We start from the raw sequence: 12,459 nt of genomic DNA, 5'->3' as shown, positions 1-12,459 counted from the left end.
CCTGAAATCTTGGGTTCTTGATGCTTTTTCTCCAGTTTTTGTATTTCTTTCACTAACTGGTGTGTCTTCCTTCCTTGTTGGCGAATTTTTTCCATCACTTCTTTTCTAAAATCACCTATATCATTATGAATTATCTGCATGATAAAGGCCATTTGATTTAAGATACCGCATATCATTCTCCTGTCATCTACATCTAAAAGATCCTGTGTTTCTGGTACAGTCTCCTTTGTATTTTCCTCTGCCATATTTTACCTGTGTTGAATTCAGAATGCTAACGAAAAATGATCGTCGATGTCCAGCTCTGGTTTATATACCTTTACTTAACCCTAACCCTAACCCTAACCCTAACCCTAACCCTAACCCTAACCCTAACCCTAACCCTAACCCTAACCCTAACCCTAACCCTAACCCTAACCCGAACCCTAACCCTAACCCTAGCCCTAACCCTAACCCTTAACCCTAACCCTAACCCCTAACCCTAACCCTAACCCTAACCCCTAACCCTAACTAACCCTACCCCCCTAACCCTAACTAACCCTAACCCCCCAACTAACCCTAACTCCTTTGCCTGGAATCTCTCTGTTTTCTTCCTTTTTCTCTTTTTTTCAAACTGTCAATCCTTCTTTCACTAAAGGTTTGGTCTGGTGGGTCCCTGAAGTGCCGTGTGCAAAAAAAAGGCCACGTTTTACCTACGTTTTCTTATATATATACCTGTTTGCATCCTCTATAAAGTGCCGTGTGCAAAAAACTGAGGGTCGTGTGCAAAAGAAATATACCTTTTACCTGTGTTTTCTTATATATACCTGTTTGCATCCTCTGTAAAGTGCCGTGTGCAAAAACTTACCTATGCATTGTGACGTCATCCACTGTATAAATACAATGTGATTATGACGTCACACTTTTTCATTTACAGTCTAGACAGCCTAGTCTAGCCAGCCTAACCAGTTTGAACTGAATTTTTTACTGAAAGACAATAACAAATAACACACAATACAAAAAAAACATGTGTGTGTTATGTCTGTCAAGTTATAACACCAGGTCACTTTTTTAAAAAACTTAGAATTTCTTTTTAAATTTTTTAAACTTTTTTTAAAATTAACTTATAAATTTTTTAACTTTTAACTTTTTTAAAATAACTTTAAATTTTTTTTTCTTATTAATTTTTTTTTTTGGTAAACTCCCCTTATAGTTTTTAAGAAATAAAATAAAAAAATCATGTAATACTACATCAGTGTTATGTTATTGTATGACTTCATCTTTTATACAGTCGGGTTCGGGGTTTCGGGCAGCCATGGCGAATTTTCTACAGGCTTTTACCCCAGTGAAAAAGGCTTGTAATCCACAGTGTAGGTCTTTTAAAGTTGTTTCACATTGTTTATGATTGTGATTATGTTATCGCTCACCTATATGTTTAATGTCAGCTATGCTAAATAACCCATTTCTGTGTAATTTGAGAGAATGTTTTGACATGTGGTTAAAGTATGGCGTGCTATTCATGTTATCATTTAAAAAGTCGATCCTAAATAAATCTGTCTTAAAAAATACATTTTACGAATGACATTTAATATGATTGATTAGAGTATAGGTATCCATATATAAGAGATATTATTTTGCATTACATTTAAACATGTTTTTCTGTCCTGTTTGTCTGTCAATTGTTGCTTTACTTCCTTTGTAAAATGAGGTTAAATTGAGTATCACTGAATATTGTATGCTTTTTTTTCAGGATCAGCTAAGATGTTGTTTCACTGGATTATTTAATTGGGCATATAATTGGATAATTCTGGTAAGTTTGTCTTTGTTTTGTTTACATTTCCTATGAAGGTCATCTTTGCATTTAATCATAATTATGTAAAGTTCTGTTTTGAATGTAAATGTACTGTATTTATCCTCATTTCATGTGATTTACACTTGTACATGTATAACCTGCATGTAACTCAGAGTGCATTTAATATTTCTATGATGGGTCATTCTATGATTGAATTTAAATCAGAAAAATATTCACTAAATTTTGGTAAAATACATGGTATCTTTTACATTTCTGTCCCTTTTGTCTGTAAATTATTGCTTTACTTACATTGTAAAATGAGGTTAATTGTGTATCACTGAATTGTATGATTTTTTTCAGGATCAGCTGAGATGTTATTTCACTGGATTATTTAATGGATAGACTTATTGGGCATATATTTGGATATCTCTGGTAAGTTTGTCTTGTTTTTTAATTGTTTACATTTCCTATGAAGGTCATCTTTGCATTTAAGCATGATTATATGGTTAATTTAATTACTGTGTAATACTTATGTGATCTGTTGTCTCTAACTTACATTCATATAAGCACACCCTTATTTAACCTAAAATATATTAACACATGATTAAGGGATCTTCAGAATATTAATAAGTCCTTTTGTATAAATTATATGATTTAATTTCATAATTCATTATGTATGTTACCCATGGCCATGGAATTCAGACTTACTAAATGGTGATCAAAGAGATATTAATTAGGAATCTAATAAGAGAAAAGGAGGAATTTACAAAAGATTAATCCTAAGTTATTTACTTTTTGTTTTGATTCTAAATATGTGTGATATATGGCATACATATATTTTCATTTTCACTTTTGTTTCTTAGTAATGAGCTTTTCAAAAAATTAAGGACTACATGTTGTACTGTGATGATGCTAAAAAAGATGTATTTTTCTGTATGCAGTACTGACAGATATTAAACAAAATTGAATCTGCTGTTAATAAAAAATCTTTTAGTGTCTAAATAATTAATTTGATAATCATTTTATTTGTGATATCAATACAGTAATTGTGCTTTTTTTATTATCTAAAGATAACATGATGAACTTTTCTCATCTGGAGTTAATGTTAAAAACAATTTGTTTTGAGATTAAAAACAAACATTTTCATGAACTTTTTTGGCATTGTACATGTTTGTTCAATTTTTAAACATGCATTGTTTCACACAGTACTCTGTCATATTAACAAAATGGTTTTATTTTCTATACAGTCCTCAACCTGGAAGATATGTTTTGTTCCTAACCATCTATAATCCATTCTCTATGAAGTTCAGACTGTCTGCTCTTCCTTTGGAAATACACAGTTAGTCAACCAACATAGAAACACACAAACTTGAAGGTAAAGTTTCAATGAGATACAATTGTAATATATATTTATTTATTATTTTTTTTTTTTTTTACATATGCATGTTTATAATTTTGAATTGATATGTAAATGATATATTTAAATAAAAAGGGCTTGGTGGTCATGGTCATGTTTAAACTATATTGATCTCCTTTAGAAGAAGAAGAAGAGCTCCATTTCAATATATATACAAAAATGCATGATCAAATTTTGAAACTAAAATGTATGAAAGTTTTCTTTGCCAAATGATAGTTAACAGCTGAAGATAGCATATCTATAGAATAAGTTAAATATGGCTAATTTGTAACCCCCCCCCCCCCCCCCCAGCTTCCTTAATATCATAGTTGGTAAAGATAGCAAGTTTTGACTCCAATTGCTGATGAATTCTGAATTTCCCATTTAATATTAACATTATATCACAGGGAAAGAATACTATAATGTAGCACATCAGGATGACCAGAAAAGAAATCTTAATGACCCTCTTAACTATTTATAAAGACTGTAACCTTATAACTGATGTAAGATAATCTGATTGTGTGGAATTAAAATTCCCTGGTGTTTCTACTACCCAAGATCTTCTTATGAGTGCATGGGACTGTTGTAAACCTTCTCCTGTTTATAAAAAATATACCTTGGAGCATGACACTTTATTCATAAAAGGTACTTTCAATATCATTTCTATGAGTTTTTGTTCTTTCTTTTTAATAATCTAGTGTTATATCTCATTTAAACCCATTAATATGTATGCTTCCAAAATCTTAGATCTGTCTGTATAGTTTTTTCAGCTCTTTGAACACAAATACCCTGATTCAATCTTTTGAGGTAAACATGATAGAGACATCATAGATGATTATCAGAGTGTGTATCACAATCTTAACCATAAGGTCAATTTAAATGGTCTAAGGCACAACAAATGAAAGTGAAAACTTTTTTTTTTTTTTATTAGAATACATAATTTTGTAATAAACAAATACTGGAAAAGTTACTCTCATAATAAGCCTTAATGTCCTCCAAGAATTCAGTTTGGACTTCCTCCATTAATCCTTGTATCTTCTCCAATGGTTTTGTGGGCTAAAATTCATGTGTCTTTAACAACATTTTTTTTCTGACAACTGTTTTCTCTTATTATCTATAAACTTGACTTCTTCTCTAGTCAAAGGTCTTTCAGGGTAATCCAAGTAATTCTTACCCTCTTTTGGTAATAAATGGTTATATTCCTCATTGGCTTCTTCTGCAATCAAGGGTCTTTCTATGTAATCTCTGACAACATTAGGATCACCCTTCTCTGGACTTAATTGATTATATTCTTGTTGAGAAATGATCTCAATAGTGCCATCTTTTTTTTTTATTTTAACTGGTATACCTCTGTCTATATCTTTCTCTGAAAGAACTCTCTTTCCAAACTGAATTTTACTCATTCCTTTACTCTTTTCTTTACTGGAGGTGTTACCCATGGTTAATATGAAAAAGTCAAAATCTTATGTTACAACTTGTATTTATACCCTTTTTGTCTATATTTAGAATTCCATCAAGCTTATATTATATAACAATTTTTTTTTTCAACTAAGACTTTTTTTTTTATATTTTTCAGGATTCTCTAGTGAGGGCTTATGGAAATGATCTATGTCTACTCTCAGAATGGTGAAAGACTATCAGATTATGCAAAGACTAACAGAATATCCTCTCTTGGAACACTGAAACAAGAAAATCAAACAGGAGATGGATGGAGGATTTAAGAAGCACATAGATAAATATGATTTCCAACGAATTTAACCAGTATTATCATAGACTGTGGTTTACAGGATGACAAAGTAACAGGATTGTATCTTTTTACTGTCAGACACTGACTATGGATAAGATGTACCCATTTATTAAACTGAGATCTAGTCAAATCAAGTACAATTGTATTGAAAAAATGATTTTCTGATAGCATGAACTCTTTAAAAATTAATTCTCACAGACCTCAAAGTATCTGAATGTGACTTTTATTTTTACCAATTTCTATTGAAGACTGTTGTTATGTATGAGAAGTATACATTTAAACCTTTTATTTTTCATCTTATTTCTATAACCCCCTAGAAATTACACAGATATTCAGATGCTGGATTTAATATTATTATTTAACTTTCCTGGAATGGTAAATATATTTTGTTTGTGTATGTATCATGTTTAATTTTGAATTTAAAATTGGTCTCAATAAGACCCCCAATAAAGATGCAAGTGTCCCATAATCTGTGGTTTAATAATATCTTGAATATCTTTATCATATCATATTCATCATACTAATTACATATAGAATGTTTGTAGGAATACACTTTGTTGTTTAGGACACTTTGTCAAGGTCAAAGCATAAGATTATTGAGATGACTTCTTTGACAATAATTTGTAACTTACAAACTTCACATCATAAGTACACAGATGAAGAATCAATAAGATATTTCTATAGATTTTTTGGATCATTTACTCCTGGGTAAAAGTTAGTTACTAACTGAGATTACTGATTTGAATCCTGTAATGCAATAACTTAGACATTGTGTGATAACTTATAGACTTTATAAAAATTAGGTGCAAATTCTTAGGAAAGGATTGAAATGTTAATCAAATGTACAATGTTCAAGGGTGTTTATATGACTATTACTATGTAATACCTTAGAATTCTGTAAAAAATTTATTATCACTGCGTAGATAAAAATGGTGCATTACAGCAACTCTGGTGATTTACATACCTTCAGTCATAAATACATGTAGATAGGTATTTGGAAGACTCCTTTAGATTTTGAAATTTTTTAATTCAAAAGTATAGAATTTAAGTTTGAAAGATTTAAAATGGCAGCATATCATTTGCTTGTGAATTTAAAAAATAAATCCAAACATATACATCTTTGGATGATAATTGTAGCATTTTATCAATTCCTGGACTTCGGTCTTGATATCATCCTTTAATGTTCTTTTTAATGACTGTCTTTTAGTTTTAGTTGAATTAGTTTCTTTTCTACATGTGAAAATTACATCATCCAAAGAAATTCTTCATCTGCATGTTATATGAAGAAGACAATTTTCATCACAGTGAAAGAGATTGTTTTGTTAAACATATTGCATTGATGCACAAATATACTTTTAGATTTTTAATAGCTAGGGTTCATATTTCTTAATATGGAATGCTAAGTACTGTTGATTTCAATTTTTTGTGAACAAAGACATACTAGTAGAAAAAAATGTACATGATGTGTAAGAAAAGCATGTGTAAACCTTATGACTTTATATTTGCTGATTAATTCATTTATGAGTTTCATCTTTGTTTCAATGTAAACATTTCTAAGTAGGGCACACATCAGAAACTCTTTAAATTCTGACTATCAGGGTTTAACACAACTCTGCTATTCAGGCACCGGGGGGGGGGTTTACAAATTAGCCATATTTAACTTATTCTTTAGATATGCTATCTTCAGCTGTTAACTATCATTTGGCAAAGAAAACTTTCATACATTTTAGTTTCAAAATTTGATCATGCATTTTTGTATATATATTGAAATGGAGCTCTTCTTCTTCTTCTAAAGGAGATCAATATAGTTTAAACATGACCATGACCACCAAGCCCTTTTTATTTAAATATATCATTTACATATCAATTCAATATTATAAACATGCATATGTAAAAAAAAAATAATAATAAAATAATAAATAAATATATATTACAATTGTATCTCATTGAAACTTTACCTTCAAGTTTTGTGTGTTTCTTTGTTGGTTGACTAACTGTGTATTTCCAAAGGAAGAGCAGACAGTCTGAACTTCATAGAGAATTGATTATAGATGGTTAGGAACAATACATATCTTCTATGTTGATGACTGTATAGAAAATAAAACCATTTTGTTAATATGATGGAGTACTGTGTGAAACAATGCATGTTTAAAAATTGAACAAACATGTACAATGCCAAAAAATGTTCATGAAAATGTTTGTTTTTAATCTCAAAACAAATTGTTTTTAACATTAACTCCAGATGAGAAAGTTCATCATGTTATCTTTAGATAATAAAAAAAGCATAATTACTGTATTGATATCACAAATAAAATGATTATCAAATTAATTATTTAGACACTAAAAGATTTTTTATTAACAGCAGATTCAATTTTGGTTTAATACCTGTCAGTACTGCATACAGAAAAATACATTTTTTTAGCATCATCACAGTACAACATGTAGTCCTTAATTTTTTGAAAAGCTCATTACCAAGAAACAAAAGTGAAAATGAAAATATATGTATACCATATATCACACATATTTAGAATCAAAACAAAAAGTAAATAACTTAGAATTAAATCTTTTGTAAATTCCTCCTTTTCTCTTATTAGATTCCTAATTAATATCTCTTTGATCACCATTTAGTAAGTCTGAATTCCATGGCCATCGGTAACATACATGATGAATTATGAAATTAAATCATATAATTTATACAAAAGGACTTATTAATATTCTGAAGATCCCTTAATCATGTGTTAATATATTTTAGACAAAATAAGACTGTGCTTATATGAATGTAAGTTAGAGACAACAGATCACATAAGTATTACACAGTAATTAAATTAACCATATAATCATGCTTAAATGCAAAGATGACCTTCATAGGAAAATGTAAACAAAACAAAGACAAACTTACCAGAGATATCCAAATATATGCCCAATAAGTCTATCCATTAAATAATCCAGTGAAATAACATCTCAGCTGATCCTAAAAAATCATACAATTCAGTGATACACAATTAACCTCATTTTACAATGTAAGTAAAGCAATAATTTACAGACAAAAGGGACAGAAATGTAAAAGATACCATGTATTTTATCAAAATTTAGTGAATATTTTTCTGATTGAAATTCAATCATAGAATGATCCATCATAGAAATATTAAATGCACTCTGAGTTACATGCAGGTTATACATGTACAAGTGTAAATCACATGAAATGAGGATAAATACAGCATTTACATTCAAAACAGAACTTTACATAATTATGATTAAATGCAAAGATGACCTTCATATAGGAAATGTAAACAAAAATAAGACAAACTTACCAGAATTATCCAATTATATGCCCAATTAAATAATCCAGTGAAACAACATCTTAGCTGATCCTGAAAAAAAAAGCATACAATATTCAGTGATACTCAATTTAACCTCATTTTACAAAGGAAGTAAAGCAACAATTGACAGACAAACAGGACAGAAAAACATGTTTAAATGTAATGCAAAATAATATCTCTTATATATGGATACCTATACTCTAATCAATCATATTAAATGTCATTCGTAAAATGTATTTTTTAAGACAGATTTATTTAGGATCGACTTTTTAAATGATAACATGAATAGCACGCCATACTTTAACCACATGTCAAAACATTCTCTCAAATTACACAGAAATGGGTTATTTAGCATAGCTGACATTAAACATATAGGTGAGCGATAACATAATCACAATCATAAACAATGTGAAACAACTTTAAAAGACCTACACTGTGGATTACAAGCCTTTTTCACTGGGGTAAAATCTTGCGGAGATTCATCCCGAACCCGACTGTATAAAAGATGAAGTCATAGACTGTAAATGAAAAAAGTGTGACGTCATAATCACATTGTATTTATACAGTGGATGACGTCACAATGCATAGGTAAGTTTTTGCACACGCCATTTTACAGAGGATGCAAACAGGTATATATAAGAAAACACAGGTAAAAGGTATATTTCTTTTGCACACGACCCTCAGTTTTTTGCACACGGCACTTTATAGAGGATGCAAACAGGTAAATATAAGAAAACGTAGGTAAAACGTATTTTTTGCACACGGCACTTACAGTAAAGGTATATAAACCAGAGCTGGACATCGACGATCATTCTTCGTTAGCATTCTGAATTCAACACAGGTAAAATATGGCAGAGGAAAATACAAAGGAGACCGTACCAGAAACACAGGATCTTTTAGATGTAGATGACAGGAGAATGATATGCGGTATCTTAAATCAAATGGCCTTTATCATGCAGATAATTCATAATGATATAGGTGATTTTAGAAAAGAAGTGATGGAAAAAATTCGCCAACAAGGAAGGAAGACACACCAGTTAGTGAAAGAAATACAAAAACTGGAGAAAAAGCATCAAGAACCCAAGATTTCAGGGACCCACCAGACCAAACCTTTAGTGAAAGAAGGAGACAAAAAAGAGAAAAAGGAAGAAAACAGAGAGATTCCAGGCCCCAGCACTACTCACAAGAGGAAACTATCCCTGACCACTGATAAGGGACAGAAGAAGAAGAAGAAACAGAAAATGTAATTGTATGTATTTTCATTCTGAATAAAATTCCCTTGTTACTGTATTGTGTGCTATTTGTTATTGTTTTCAGTAAAAAATCCAGGTTGTTATTGTTTTCAGTAAAAATCCAGTTTGAACTGGTTAGGCTGTCTAGCCTGTGAAGCGTGACGTCATAATCACATTCTTGAAATGTTTTTTGCACACGGCGCATTTACCTGTGTTCATAAACAAAAAAACGTAGTACCAACGTACCAATGTAAACACAATGTAAGTGCCCCGTATTTAGGGGATAGGATAGTTAGGGTTCAAAGGGGTTAGGGTTAGTTGGGGTTAGGGTTAGTTAGGGTTAGGGGGTTAGGGTTAGTTAGGGTTAGGGGGTAGGGTTAGGGTTAGTTAGGGCTAGGGGGTTAGGGTTAGTTAGGGTTAGGGCTAGGGTTAGGGCTAGGGTTAGGGGGCTAGGAGGTTAGGGTTAGAACTGCACTCAGTTGACCCACTTATCCCCTTCACCAATCAGAATCCAGTATTTTTGACCTCATTTGCATAAAAAGTGCACTCAGTTGACCCGGCCATCGGGGCCCCTTATACTACTTAGGGTGTGGTTCTCAAGGGTGTATTGGCTGTTTATTTTTTTTACGTATGCTTAATATATACCATTTTTTGGCATTAAATCTCATACCCCAGTTTGATGCCCACTGTTCCAATTTTTCGAGATCCTTTTGTAGTAGGTTTTGATCTTTAGGCGATTTAATTTCCCTGAACAAAAGGCAGTCGTCGGCAAAGATCCTAACTGAAGATTTTACTGCGTCAGGGAGATCATTTATGTGGCAAAGAAAAAGTATAGGTCCAAGTACTGTTCCCTGCGGTACCCCGGATTCCACACTGGTGTCTTCTGGGTATTCCCCTTCTAACTGAACTCTCATTGTCCTTTTTGTTAGGAAATTCGTTAGCCAGTTATGGATGTCTCCCCTTATCCCGTACTGATTGAGTTTGTGCAGGAGTCTATCATGGGGAACAGTGTCGAATGCTTTAGAGAAATCCAGGATCGCTACGTCTACTTGGTGGCCCTTATCATAGGAATGTAACATGTCGTGTATGGTTATAGCGAGTTGGGTTTCGCATGAATATCCAGACCTGAATCGGTGATTCAAGGATCTTAATATCTTATTGCTCTCCAAATGCTTCATCATTTGTCGACATATAATATGCTCTAGTAGCTTGCAAGGTACTGATGTTAAGGAGACTGGTCTGTAGTTTTCAGCTGCATGTCTATCACCTTTTTTGTAGATACACGATATATTTGCGCTGAGCCAATCTTTTAGAAGTTTCCCAGTATCTAGAGAGTTTTGGTATATAATCGATAATAATGGTGCTATTTGGTCTGCACATTGTTTCAGGACTCTGTTTGGGATGTTATCGGGTCCGGCTGCTTTTGATGGATTGATGTTTTTCAGCAATTTTACCACGCCTTCTTCCCTGATGATGATTCTTTTTATTCCTGTTTTGAGGTTGATGTTTTTTGATCTTGTGTATTTGTGTCAACCCGAGGTACTCTTGTAAATTCTTAATTTTGTGTCTGTAACAATGTCTGAAAGATCAACCAGACTAAATTCTAAATCAGAATCTAAATCAGAATCGGGTCTTCAAAATAAGGAGACGGACAAATCCATAATGGATGAAATCAAACGTCTGAAATCCTATATCATTACGAAAAAAGATCTGGAAAAGGCTTTGGAAAAAATTGTGAAAAACGTTGTTACTCAAATTTTAGATGATAAAATGAAGGATTTTAATGAAACCCTAAAATAAAATACAGAGAGCTTGAAGAAAGTACTTGAAGAACAAAGCCAGACAATAGATAAATTGAAAGAAAAGGTGAAAGACCTCGAGGCAGATTTGAACGACACAAGACAACTCGCTCGGGAAAAACGGTTACTCAAATTTTATGAAGGATTTTAATGAAACCCTAAAATAAAGTACAGAGAGCTTGAAGAAAGTACTTGAACAAAGCCAGACAATAGATAAATTGAAAGAAAAGGTGAAAGACCTCGAGGCAGATTTGAACGACACAAGACAACTCGCTCGGGAGGCATATCTGACCGCTAATCGTAATGAACAATATTCGAGGAAAATACATTTAAGATCAATGGTGTTCCTCAGGAAGAAAAAGAGGATGTCGTAGAAGTTGTTCAGGATGTGCTAGTTAATGGGTGCGGTGTCGGAATTCAAGAGAAGGACATCATAGCAATTCACAGGAATCCGGGAAAAGAATCACAGGAATCACAGGGGCAATGAAATCAAACGTCTGAAATCCTATATCATTACGAAAAAAGATCTGGAAAAGGCTTTGGAAAAAGTTGTGAAAAACGTTGTTACTCAAATTTTAGATGATAAAATGAAGGATTTTAATGAAACCCTAAAATAAAATACAGAGAGCTTGAAGAAAGTACTTGAAGAACAAAGCCAGACAATAGATAAATTGAAAGAAAAGGTGAAAGACCTCGAGGCAGATTTGAACGACACAAGACAACTCGCTCGGGAGGCATATCTGACCGCTAATCGTAATGAACAATATTCGAGGAAAATACATTTAAGATCAATGGTGTTCCTCAGGAAGAAAAAGAGGATGTCGTAGAAGTTGTTCAGGATGTGCTAGTTAATGGGTGCGGTGTCGGAATTCAAGAGAAGGACATCATAGCAATTCACAGGAATCCGGGAAAAGAATCACAGGAATCACAGGGGCAATGAAATCAAACGTCTGAAATCCTATATCATTACGAAAAAAGATCTGGAAAAGGCTTTGGAAAAAGTTGTGAAAAACGTTGTTACTCAAATTTTAGATGATAAAATGAAGGATTTTAATGAAACCCTAAAATAAAATACAGAGAGCTTGAAGAAAGTACTTGAAGAACAAAGCCAGACAATAGATAAATTGAAAGAAAAGGTGAAAGACCTCGAGGCAGATTTGAACGACACAAGACAACTCGCTCGGGAGGCATATCTGA

The 12,459-nt window shown here is 32.3% G+C and overlaps 1 protein-coding gene and 2 long non-coding RNA genes across 4 annotated transcripts; 1 reads left to right on the top strand and 2 right to left on the bottom strand.

Moving 5' to 3' along the window:
• The first annotated feature begins 1,311 nt into the window (after positions 1–1,311).
• LOC134241900 (uncharacterized) lies at positions 1,312–6,516 on the top strand. 2 transcript variants are annotated; one of them, XR_009986754.1, is made up of 5 exons: positions 1,322–1,346; positions 1,727–1,786; positions 2,129–2,200; positions 3,016–3,143; positions 4,741–6,516. It is a non-coding gene; the product is annotated as an uncharacterized LOC134241900 (long non-coding RNA). The 2 variants fall into 2 exon arrangements; XR_009986755.1 differs by lacking the exon at positions 1,727–1,786 and having other exon boundaries at positions 1,312–1,346.
• LOC134241899 (uncharacterized) lies at positions 3,650–4,745 on the bottom strand. The gene is made up of 2 exons (XM_062723916.1): positions 4,339–4,745; positions 3,650–4,220 (listed from the first exon to the last, which is right to left on the bottom strand). Exons 1-2 carry the CDS (start codon positions 4,601–4,603, stop codon positions 4,168–4,170), a joined length of 318 nt encoding a protein of 105 aa, XP_062579900.1. The 5' UTR covers positions 4,604–4,745; the 3' UTR covers positions 3,650–4,167.
• A 306-nt stretch (positions 6,517–6,822) lies between the features above and the next one.
• Positions 6,823–8,715, bottom strand: LOC134241905 (uncharacterized). The gene is made up of 4 exons (XR_009986756.1): positions 8,664–8,715; positions 8,223–8,282; positions 7,811–7,882; positions 6,823–6,998 (listed from the first exon to the last, which is right to left on the bottom strand). It is a non-coding gene; the product is annotated as an uncharacterized LOC134241905 (long non-coding RNA).
• Positions 8,716–12,459: the final 3,744 nt, after the last annotated feature.

Source organism: Saccostrea cucullata, unplaced genomic scaffold (assembly GCF_032062105.1).
Source record: "Saccostrea cucullata isolate Sc308-1 unplaced genomic scaffold, CSIRO_AGI_Scuc_v1 ctg2681, whole genome shotgun sequence".
In the NCBI taxonomy this organism is placed as follows: domain Eukaryota; kingdom Metazoa; phylum Mollusca; class Bivalvia; order Ostreida; family Ostreidae; genus Saccostrea; species Saccostrea cuccullata.
Note: the sequence above shows the minus strand (reverse complement) of the source record. Positions and strands in the feature narration are given on the sequence as shown.